A 12,002-nucleotide genomic window follows, 5' to 3' on the forward strand; every position below is an offset into this window, starting at 1 on the left:
AACCTCTAGCTCCTGGGCTCAAGCGAGTCTCCTGCCTCAGCCTCCCAAGTAGCTGGGACCACAGGCGCCCGCCACAACACCAGGCTATTTTTTGGTTGCAGCCATCATTGTTGTTTGGTGGGCCTGGGCTAGATTCAAACCCTCCACCTTAGGTGTATGTGGCTGGCACCTTAGTCACTTGAGCCACAGGCACTGAGCCTGCACTGCTTTTCTATTCCTGGTGACTTACCACATTCTGTGGTTGTCTTGTTGATTCCTCGGAGTCTTTTGTTTGTTCTTCCCGAGAATGTGAGTTTCATGAGGGCAGAAACTCACCCGGTCTGTCATGTTGCACCAGCAGCTTATATGGTGCCTAACATATGGTAGATGCTTAGTGGCAATTTGAATAGGGAGGGAAATGTAATTGTAATTATTGATATTACATGCATCTAGTTCTTCCAGACAGAGTCTGGGATGCCTTTCCTTTGAGCCCTTTCCATGGCTGACTCGTGTTGGCATTTACGTCTCAATTGAGATGTCCCATTTCATAAAGGTGTTCTCTGACCACTGATTAAAAAATTTACCACCCACCTGTCACCCTTTGCCCTAGGTGCTTAAAGAAAATCATAGTAACTTATTTTTATATCACTTACCATAGTCTAAAATCATTTATTCCATGAGGGTGAACTTCTTAAGGGCAGATACTCTGCCTGTATCTTGCATGTTCCCATCTCAGGTCCCTAGCAGGCTGCCAGGGTCTTAGGTAGGTGTTCAATACGTATTTGTTAAGTAATGGATTTGATTTAAGAGTTCCCAGGCATTATTTGATCAAGTCCAAATTCTTTAGTCAAATAAAACATCAGTACAGAGTCTCTAGAAAACTATCAAAGTAGCAAAACTTTTTTTCAGAGAAAGTTAAACTTTTGGCTCAGCGCCTATGGCTCAAGTGGCTAAGGCGCCAGCCACATATACCTTGAGGTGGTAGGCTTGAATCCAGCCGGGCCTGCCGCCAAACAACGACGGCTACAACCAAAAATGGCCAGGTGTTGTGGCGGGTGCCTGTGGTCCCAGCTACTTGGGAGGCTGAGGCAGGAGATTCGCTTGAGCCCAGGAGTAGAAGGTTGCTGTGAGCTGTGATGCCATGGCACTCTACAGGGGGATAGCTTGAGACTCTGTCTCAAAAAAAAAAAAAGTTAAACTTTTAATGTTTTTACACTTGAATTGTACATTCCAAGAAGAGCACAAATCAGTGTTTTTAAATCATTAGATTTATTCTCTTTTCTCATTGTCAATCTCTGCAAAAATAAATGGATGCTAGTTTAAGATTTTTCCTTAGACAGGAGGGTGGGGAGGAAAGCAGTCTTTTCAAATGAAAGTTAGCCAGGTATAAAATGTTAGCAGTAATTTCCTGGTAATCTTTATTATTAATACATAAAACTGCAAAAGTCTTTGTAATCTACATGTATTTTTTTCTAATTATGAAAATCCTACAAATCATAAGTGATACTAATAATAGGTAGCATTAGATATAGCACTTTTAAAACTGAAACTGAGTCCATGAATTTAACTAAAAGTCTTACATTTATAATTGAGGTACCAATTGGAGAATTTTGGGGAGCACTGCTGGGGCTGGCACCCACACCACTGACCTCTCATGTCAAAGCTCTTTGCAGTATTATCACTTAGGTGCTCTTGAGCCAACATTCAGATGTGCCAGTGTTGATAGAACAGCTATCTGAATCCACCCTTTAATCATGAAAATAGTAATGGTTTGCAGGTTGGTCCTTACTCTTGCATTTGAAAGTTGTACTATTTTGTTTGCTAGAATATGTGATTTCCCTCCCCCACCCCCCACCTCAGGTAGAGTATGGTGATGTCTCTCAAACTCCTGGGCTCAAGTGATCCTTCTGCCTCAGCCTCCCGAGTAGCTGGGACTACAGGCACCCACCACAACACCCAGCTAATTTTTCTATTTTCAGCAGAGACAGGATCTCACTCTGCTTAGGCTGGTCTGAAATGCCTGAGCGTAAACAATCCTCCCACCTCAGCCTCCCAGAGTGCTGGGCTTACTAATTAGTGATGTGCCATGATACTTTTACATAAAAATCTTAAATAATAAAGTTTTTTTGATAAGAAAATGCTGGGTAGCATGAAGCTGTAAATGTCTCACTGGTATGCCATAAAAATTGTCATTCATCAGGAAGAAAGCAATGTTCTTTTCTAATTTTTTTTATCTTTTTCATGTCTCTATTAGAAGTCCTATTAGAATTTCTTTTCATAATTAACTAATCAGAAATAATAATTTTTAGCATTTCTTACTTGGCCCATCTTTTCCAACAACTATCAGAGGGTCTTGGAGGCTGAGGCAGGTCGATTGTTTAAACTCAGGAGGTCAAAACCAGCCTGAGCAAGAGCAGGGCCCTATTTCTACTAAAAATGGAAAAACTAAGGCAGGAGGGTCTCTTGAGCCCAAGAGTTTGAGGTTGCTGTGAGCATTGTGCCATGGTACTATCTAGAACAACAGAGTGAGACTTTGTCTCAAAAAAAAAAAAAAAAATTATCAGAGGGAGTGAATAGCTAACATTTATTGTGTAGGGCACTGGGCTGTCTTGCACATGTGTGATTTGATTTGTTCAATTTTTGCAGGGACCTTATGAAATAGGCCCGTGCTTTTCAAACTTTTATCTATAATAAACCCATGCCGATGTGTTTTCCATCCGGATCCACTAACAAGTATCTTTATATATAAGGAAGAAATGTTCCATGGATTAATATTCACTGTTGCATCCCACTTCTGACACCACTTGTCAGGGCCCAGGACTGGTCAGGTCTCAGCCTGGCTTAACTAGGTTCCAGATGTGGACCGCTAAGCTATCTTGCTCAGGAACAATTTCTCTTAGGTACCTGAGGGCTATCTACTTTAGCAGGAGAGAGAGAGAGAGTAAAGCAGTCTTCTTAGAAAGATAGATCTTAGTCTTCAGCAGAGCTTAGTGATCTTCAGCAGAGAGACGCTGTACTGGCATTCTGCAGGCAGGAGAGGACACAGTCAGAGTGAGTGGGTCCGTGATAGAATGCGCATGCTCCCAACTGCCTTCTCCCCCGGCCTAATATAAGGCTGATCTCGTGCCTCTCAACACCACAGGTGCAGAGCCTGCCAATTCACCAATGCTCTCATCTCGCGAGCTTGCATACTTGTTAGGAGAGCTAAATCCCTCTCCATGCCCTTTTCACCAGGGTGTTCCATTATTGAGTTATACAGGTATTTCTTATAACTCTCACTCCTCTTAGCCATAGGCTACACGGGGTGCTACAATTCACAGTACAATATACTCTGTTTTGTTTTTATTTTTTAATGTTGGTTTTGATTTCTTAATTCAAAATTCACCAGCAAATGGTAGCTCTTATGAAAAATACTTAGGTGCAGTACTTTATTGTCTGCATTTTACAGATGAGAAAGCTGACAGGTTAAGTAAACTGCCCAAGTGTCACAGCTTCTAAGTGGCAGAACTAGGATTTGGACACTATGTAGAAGAAATACTTATTTGCCTAAATTTTACTTCAAAATGTAGAGTGAAGAAGTACTCAAAAGGAGGAAATATAAGCATTATATGTGGCGTTAGTCACCAGGTAGCAATATACACAGTTATATTACGTAGACCATTTTATCAGAAATCTGCAGTGTATACTTTAATAGGAATAATAATTATTTTGCATTTATAATGTGATGCCTGATTATTTCTGCACTTGCTATATCTGACCCTTATTTCCTTCAATTTGTTTTCCTTTTTCAATGATGTTTTCTTTGCTGTACAGAACTCTTAGTAAGGGAGAAATTACACTCTCCCCCTACTGGAGATGACTGGTAGAATCTGCAAATTTAGGTTACTTGGCATATGTAGATATGCTGGGGCTTTTGTTATGTTAAAACACACCTAACATAAAAATTACCATCTTAACCAATAAATGTGCAATTCTGTGGTATTAAATACGTTTATAAAGTTGTCTGTATGGACTTGTTTACCTCAACTTTCAAATTCCAAATTTTCTTCCCCACAGCCTCACTAAGCAGTCTTTTGATTACACCTTTCCCGTCTCCAAGCTCCTCCACATCCTCTTCCAGCAGTTACCAGCGCCGCTGGCTTCGAAGTCAGACAACAAGTTTGGAAAATGGCATCTTTCCCAGGAGGTGAGTTGCAGGCCTCCTCTTGTGAGAGCAGTGCTGGTGTAGGCAGTGTGGTGGAACCAGCAGGGCGGCTGTCCTCACCTGTTGTCAGTGGAAAAAGAGCTGAAACTCTTTGATTAGTTTCAGCTTAGCCTGAAAGTTTACAAGTTAGAAGTTGTAAGGGAAGAATAAATAAGATTTTTTTAAATCTTGCTTGGAAGACACTGGGAAATACGTGGTAGCTATGTTGTATATGAGTTAGATTTGGGGTTATTAAGGATTTAAAATGAGTGTGCTTTCTTTAAATCGGATTCCTTTGATATGAAGCCTTTATATGTAACGAAGGGTGGGATAAATATCTTCCTTGGCTACAAATATCAATGCAGTATTTGAAATATAAGAAATCAAGGGTTTGTGACATATGTAGTATTCTATTTGTAAAACTTAAATTCTTAAACTAAGCAGACATGAATACCATTATAGAGACAGAATCTAGGTATTTTCTGTCTTCATTTCAGTTGGATTTGGATCTAAGATTTAGTTGTGTGCAAAAGGTACATTTGCTGTTAAATCAGTAGCTTTCAACCACCTATTCCAATTGCCCCAAACTTAAGGGGAGTCTTAATTAACTTAGTCAATTGACTAGTGATTACTGTACGTAAAGATCTGTGAAGGTATAAACATCTTCATCTACATGCCTGCGCTCTATAGTTTATAGACTGGTAGGAAAGATGGTTATACACTTTAATATTTCCAAATGCCATGGAAGACATAAAGTGCTGGGGGAGGCAGAAAACTGGGATAGTCATGGGGGAGTCTGGAGCCCTTCGTGGAAGAGCTGGTACACACTGAGAAAGAAACGAGAGGTCGGGGCCTTGTGTTCTCACAACCCTGGGGAGTTATAGTTGCATCACTCACCAAGGAGCTGCTTTTTTGATTGGGGGGTTTCTAGGAGAATGATCAAAAGGTTAGAGCTTGGTGTCAGGACAAGTCCTAGCTCTGTAACTCACAAGATCAATGCTGGAACAAGTTAACCTGGATTCTAAGTGCTGTTTCTTCATCTGTAGCATGATATTAATATTGGTACAGCCTCAGAGTATTGTTGGACAGGTTAAATGAGATTAACTATGTCCAGTGTTTAGCCAGGATGCCAGATACGGTAAATAAAATACTGGTCAATATGAATTAGCTACTGTTCCCATTGCTATCATCATTACCATTCCTGCAACTGTCAGGAAAAGGCACTGCTACCATCCTCACTGCCTGCAACTGTCATTAGAAGAGATGGGTCTTGGAAACTTTCCTCTTAAGATATCTTTTCTTTACTGAAAATTCTTTGTCATCCCTTCAGGTTTAAATCCAAAGTTGGGTGTATTCCTCAACTCCCTCCTCCAAAATTCTTCAGTACTCTAATTTGAATTGAGACCTGCCACTGGGCACTAATGACCCTCTAGTGAACTTATACCTAAAATAAGTAACTGACATTCAGAAAGCCTATGAATACAGTCAGGATTGGCTACATGAATTGTGGGACCAGTAGCCTAAAAAGCAAGAAAAGTACTATAAAATGGACTAACAGGTGGTTTTTAAAAAGAATATTTTACTTATAAGATGTAATAGAGGTAATAGTGATAGAAGAATAATATAAACTTATAAAGTCCCCAAATATTTTTGTTGTCATAATTTTATATAATATAGTAAGAAATATTTAATGTGATATCTTGGGTATTAAGATTTTTTGGCTCACTTTTCTACAAGTTGTTAGGTCATCAAAATTTATAGTTTAGCAACTTGGCATTCAATCAGTGTAACTGAAAGTGATATTGGTCACTCCAGGCAAATGTAACATGGCAAATAATTTTTGGTGATTTTTACATGGAGAAAAATCTTTCTGCCAACATGATGCTATGTAGCTTTGTGGGCTGTAACAACATTGGGATAAACTTTCAAAATGTAAATTTTAGTACATCTAGATCAGATGATTCTTGTGGAACAATTTTTTTAAGATTTAGTTCTTCACACAATTCCATTTCATGAAAGTCTGAGTTTAAGTGTAAATTTATACAAGGTTATTTTAATGTTTCTTTTGACATTTTCTACAACTTGTGGAGAGCTTACAAGAAATTAAAAATGTCCTTATGAGTTGTATGTAATTCAAAGTGCTTGTTTATGTGTCCTCAATTAGGAGGAAAAGTTAAATTTTTTAAATTTCAGACTGTTACAGGGATACATTTTGGCTACATGAATTGCTTTTGCAGTTTAAGTCAAAGTTATAAGTGTGTCCATCGCTCAGGTAATGTGCGTTGTGTCTATTAGGTGTGAATTTACCCATCCCCGTCCCCTCCTCCACCCTCCCACCCACTTGGTTTCTGTTGAGTTCAACTTTCATGTGTACCTATGGAAGTTAAACAATTAGTTCAGTGTAATAGTGGGTACACATGGTGTTTGTTTTTCCAGTCTTGCAGTACTTCACTTAGAGAAATGGTCTCCAGTTCCATCTAGGTTGTTACAAAAGGTACTAGATCACCATTTTTTATGGCTGTGTACACAGACCACACTTTACTAATCCACTGGTGTATTGATGGTACTTGCGTTGATTGCATATCTTTGGGATTGCAAATTGTGCTGCAGTAAACATTTGAGTGCACCTGTCTTTTTGATGAAATGACTTATTTTTCTTTTGAGTAAATCCCCAGTAGCAGGATTGCTGGAATAAATGGTAGAAAACTTTTAATTCTTTGAGGAATCTCCATACAACTTTCCCTATAGGTTGTACTAGTTTGCAGTCCCACCAACAGTGTATAAGCATTCCTTTCTCTCTGCATCCACGCCATTGACATTTGTTTTGAAACTTTTTTGATAAACACCATTCTCACTGGAGTTAGGTGATAACTCACTAATTTGATTTGCATTTTCCTGATGATTAAAGATGTTAAGCATTTTCTCATGTTTGACAATTAGTCTATCTTCTTTTGAAACCCTTCTGTTGATATGTTTTGCCACTTTTTTATGGGGTTGTTTTTGTTTTGTTTTGTTTTTGAGATGGAATCTCACTATTGTTGACCTCAGTAGAATGCTGTCATGTCACAGCTCACAGCAACCTCAAACTCTTGGGCTTAAGTTATTCTCTTGCCTTAGCCTCCCAAGTAACTGGGACTATAGGCAGCCACCACAACATGCAGCTATTTTTTGGTTGTAGTTGTTATTTTTGTTTGGCAGGCCCGGACTGGATTTGAACTGGCCAGATCCAGTGTATGTGGCTGGCACCCTAGCCGCTGAGCCATAGGCACTGAACCCTGTTTGATTTTTTTTTTCTTCTTGCTGATTTGAATTCTTTATAGATGCTGGTTATCAGACCTTTATTGGATGTATAACATAAAGATATTTTCTCCCATTCTGTAGGCTGTCTATTCACTCTGTTAATTGTTTCCTTAGCTGTACAGAAACTTTTTAATTTAATCAAGTCCCATTTGTTAATTTTTGTTGTTGGGGGGATTGCCTTTGAGGTCTCCTTCATAAATTCTTTGCCTAGGCTGATATGTATAAGAGTTTTTCCAATATTTTCTTCCAGAATTCCTACAGTTTCATGTCTTAGGTTTAAGTGTATTATCCATCATGAGTTAATTTTTGTGAATGGTGAGAAGTGTGGATCCTGTTTCAGTCTTCTACATGTGACTGTCAGATTTTCTCAGCACCATCTTTTGAATAGGGACTGTTTTCCTCAGTGCATGTTTTTGTCTGCTTTGTCAAAGATCAGATGGCAAGATGAGTATGGTTTTAAATATATGTTCTTTGTTCTGATCTATGGGTCTGTATCTGTTTTCTGTGCCAGTACCATAGTGTTTTGATTACTATAGCCTTATAGTATAGCTTGATGTCTGGTAAAGTGATGCCTCCTGATTTGTTCTTATTGCTGAAGATTGCATTCAACACAGAATGTAGAACTATTTTTTCCTAGATCTGCAAAAAATGACATTGGTATTTTAGTGGGGATTGCATTGAATCTGTAAATCACTTTGGGTAATGTAGACTTAACAATGTTGATTCTGCCAGTCCATGAGCATGAAATGTCTTCTGTTTACATCTGCATCCTCTGTGATTTCCTTCCTCAGAGTTTTATAATTCTCTCTGTAGAGGTCTTTCACCTGCTTAAACATGTTACTAGGTATTTCATTTTCTTTGTTGCTACTGTGAAAGGTATTGAATTTTTATTTCTCAGCTTGATTATTGCTGTTGTATTCGAAAGCTACTAATTTGTGCATGTTAATTTTGTAACCTGATTTTGTTGAATTTATCAGTTCCAGGAGTCTCTTGACAGTCTTTGGGGTTTTCCCATATAAGATCATAACGTCAGCCAAGAGTCATAATTTGACCTCTTTCTTCATTTGGATGCCCTGATTTCCTTCTCATGCCTAATTGCTCTGGCTACAACTCCCAGCACTGTGTTCAACAGAAGCGGAGATAGTGGCCAACCTTGTTGGTTCTAGTTCTAAGCAGGAATGCTTTCAATTTTCCCCTGTTAAAAATTAATTTTTAGGGTGGCACCCGTGGCTCAAAGGAGTAGGGGACCAGCCCCATATGCCAGAGGTGGTGAGTTCAAACCCAGCCCCGGCCCCAAACTACCAAAATAATAATAATAATAATAATAATTTTTAAATGGTCTTGTTCCTTAACTAATTTTCTCATCTGAAGCTTCATGTGCAAACAGTGGGGTTTTGTGTCCAGTGTAATCTTTACGTAAAATTTCTGTTTCTATGGCTATGAATATTTACTTTGCAATGTTACAGCAATCTTCAAAACCAGAGATTATAAAGTCTCTGCAGAATTCTAAGAATTTCTAATATGCTTTATTGTAGAGCCTCTGTGTAGGCTTTTTCTTTGTGATAATTTACTGTCCTGGGGCTCAGTACAGAGCATTAATATTTGTGCAGACTCCATAGGGATGGGCTTGGGTGATGGATGGACAAGCTGGCCTCTCACCATGGTTCCTGGAGCTGCTGGAATTTCTTCTGCCTCCTCTCCCCATCTCTCATGTCCTTGGCTATCCCTGCTTCTGCTGTCATCACTGTCACAGCCATCATTCTGGGTCCAAGTCTCTGGCCTGCCCAAGACATGCTCTGGTGCAGTTGCTCAGTGTCTGGGTAGCGTGCCCTTAGTTCTGAGCCCCACCCCCACCCCCCACTGCTGTCCAGTGACCTCACTGCTCACATGCATGTGCAGGGTGAGAACTGGTGTAATAACCTTTCCTCTCCATCACAAGGGTCATAGCTGACATTCCTGTAACGAAATACAGGTTAACAAGAGAAAAGCATAACAGATTTATATAATCACAGTTTTACATGACTCAGGAGGCTTCAGAAACGAACATCCAGAGACCTAGAGAAAACTGTTACTATGCTTAGATTTGATAAAAAATAGCCTCATGGACAGGTAGTTGGACAAAAGTGTATGATCTCATAGTAATGGACTTGAGCAGAAAAACCCAGCAAGGCCTGTCTCTTCAGAACTCTTCTTGGCATGTCTGTGTAACATTCCTTCCTCGCAGGTGTAGAGCAAGACCCCTCTGGACTGAGGGTCTTGTGATCTACTTTTAGACAAGGATGGTCAGAGAATGTCTTTTTGGCCAGCAATTACAAAGAAAGGCAGGGGGAAGTTGGGACAGTATTTTTATGTTTTATGGCTGGCTTTGGAGAAAAGAGATCTGGTTTCTATGACCTACCAGTGAAGAGGAAAGTCTAGTTTCTGTGGCTGCCTTGGGAAAAAGTGGGGCAGGAGAAAGGAGGACAGGAGAAGACCAGAAAAGTCTTATTTCTGAGCCCCAACACAGGCTTCATTATCCCATTAGACTTTACTTACAGTATACAAGTTCAAAGATAAAATTATGAAGAATTCCAGAAAATTACAGAACATGAAATGAAGCCTGGGCCCCTTCCGAGAACGGGGCCCTGTGTGAGCCAGGTCACCTGTCCCTGCAGCCAGCCCTTAAAATAGTACGGTTGAACCCTGGGAATGTAAGTCTGGCAGATGTTTTGAATTAATCGCTGTGCCTAGGAACATGCTTTCACTTAAAGGGTGTTGCAGTTTGATATCTCCCTTTTGGCAAGTATGGAAAAACTAGTTTCTCAGACTAGAGACAAGAGAACAGTGGGTCCCCAAAATAACAATTGCTTCTGGCTTTGATAGAAAATACACAGTAATTAAAAACATCCTTCCTAAGAGAGTTAATGGTGGGTCAGGGATACAGTTCTTAACAGTCGGCTCCACACTGCTGCCCGGCCCCCTGCTGTGCTTTGAAACCCCCCCCCCCACGAGGGATGGGCTTGGGCATCTAACAGCTGGTACAGCAGTACTGTCTGTGGGGAAAGAGAGGCCTCAGGGATGCTGAGGCTATTGAAACACTAAAGGAGCAAGGTGTAATGTCCTAGGAATGCTTTTTGATTTGAATTACTAAATTGAAACATAAAATTGCTAATGAAATGTTCCTCAACCTACAAAGACATCACATTTCATATGGTCTGATACAATACATAGTAGATTAGTGTAAGTTCAGAACTGACATAAACAACAGACTAAGCAGTCCTAATATCAATTATGGATTATTGAGATGTACTAAATAATCATAGTTTGGGCTTTAATTATCTGTGATCTTGAAGTACTTACAATATACATAAATGCTCATTCATAAGTGATAACAAAATTCTATTTGATTTCTTTATAAGGGAAAAAAATTATGTGTGTAGCAGCAGCCTTTCCCTGACTCACAAGTCTGTCAGCTGATCTGACTGCATCTGTTCCTTTCCCTGAGTGCTCCATCAGGCAGGCCGCATGGGATAGCTGCATGAGCACCCGCAGACAGATTAGGCATGGGGTCACAGTCCCTGGTCACTGCCAGTGTTGCAGAAGTGAGCCTGGACTAGAAGTAGAAACCCTGGGTTCTAATTCCAGCTCTGTTACCAAGAAGCTTTCTGTCTGAGGCAAGTTGAACACATACTCTGCCTCAGTCTCCACATTTGCAAAACAGCCTGTGTACCTTACCTGATGACTTGGGGGTAAACATAGGAAGTATTTGGGGACATGCTTAAATTCTTGTGAATATTTTCAAATACCCTTTTATTATAGAATAATTTTTAAAACATAACTAATTACTGTACTGCATGACCTGGCCAGGTGTTATGGTTGATCCAAGTCTACAGAATGAAGCCCATTTGCTTTAGAATTCAGTAGTGAAGCAGATAAATATGATCCACTCTATCATAACATGGACATTTTTCAGAAATTCAGCAGGTGGCACTCTCTGCTATGTTAAAACTGATGAAAGAATTGTCTTCAGTAGAGATGGAGAGGATGAGGGAAGCTGCATAGGGTTCAGTTGGTTATTAAAGACCAAGTAGGCCTGAAAATGAATGGACTGATGGTCATTTTACTTCATTTCAAGAGATGTCAGACAAAGAGGAAAGGGTTATAAGTCTTGTAATACAAGCTCAGAAGAACTTCCTATACGGAAAAGAAAGAAACTAATGCAAGAAAATCAGGTTTTAGTACAGGTGTTTTAGAAAAGAGGGAGCATTGGATGAGATGGTGTGAAGATTTGAGAAAGCATCAAGAACTTTTTCTGGTGATTAGGATCTAGGGATTTCTCAGAGAAAACAGTTACTACATCTACAGTTGTACTACGTGCTGCTGGTGAGCTGTGAAAACCTTTCACCAGTTTATCAATCCTACATCTTCAGGATCTTGCTCAAAGTTAAGGGAAATGACAACATATAATGAGATTAGAACAAGATGTCTGTCTCCTTTAACAAAAAAAAGCTTTCCTGGCTGTAAGACTTTTGATGTATATAGAGGCTACAAAAAAAAAAAA

General features: G+C 39.7%; 1 protein-coding gene across 4 annotated transcripts in view; it reads left to right on the top strand.

Annotated features, from left to right (window-relative positions):
- Positions 1–12,002, top strand: part of FNIP2 (folliculin interacting protein 2) — a 134,301-nt gene that overhangs the window by 76,216 nt on the left and 46,083 nt on the right. For all 4 annotated transcript variants that reach the window (XM_023516022.1, XM_023516021.1, XM_023516020.1 and 1 more), the window contains one exon: positions 4,036–4,165. In XM_023516022.1, the coding sequence (XP_023371790.1) occupies positions 4,036–4,165 (130 nt within the window). The remainder of the gene's footprint in view (positions 1–4,035; positions 4,166–12,002) is intronic.

Source organism: Otolemur garnettii, unplaced genomic scaffold (assembly GCF_000181295.1).
Source record: "Otolemur garnettii isolate 467f Iridium unplaced genomic scaffold, OtoGar3 scaffold00085, whole genome shotgun sequence".
Lineage (NCBI taxonomy): Eukaryota > Metazoa > Chordata > Mammalia > Primates > Galagidae > Otolemur > Otolemur garnettii.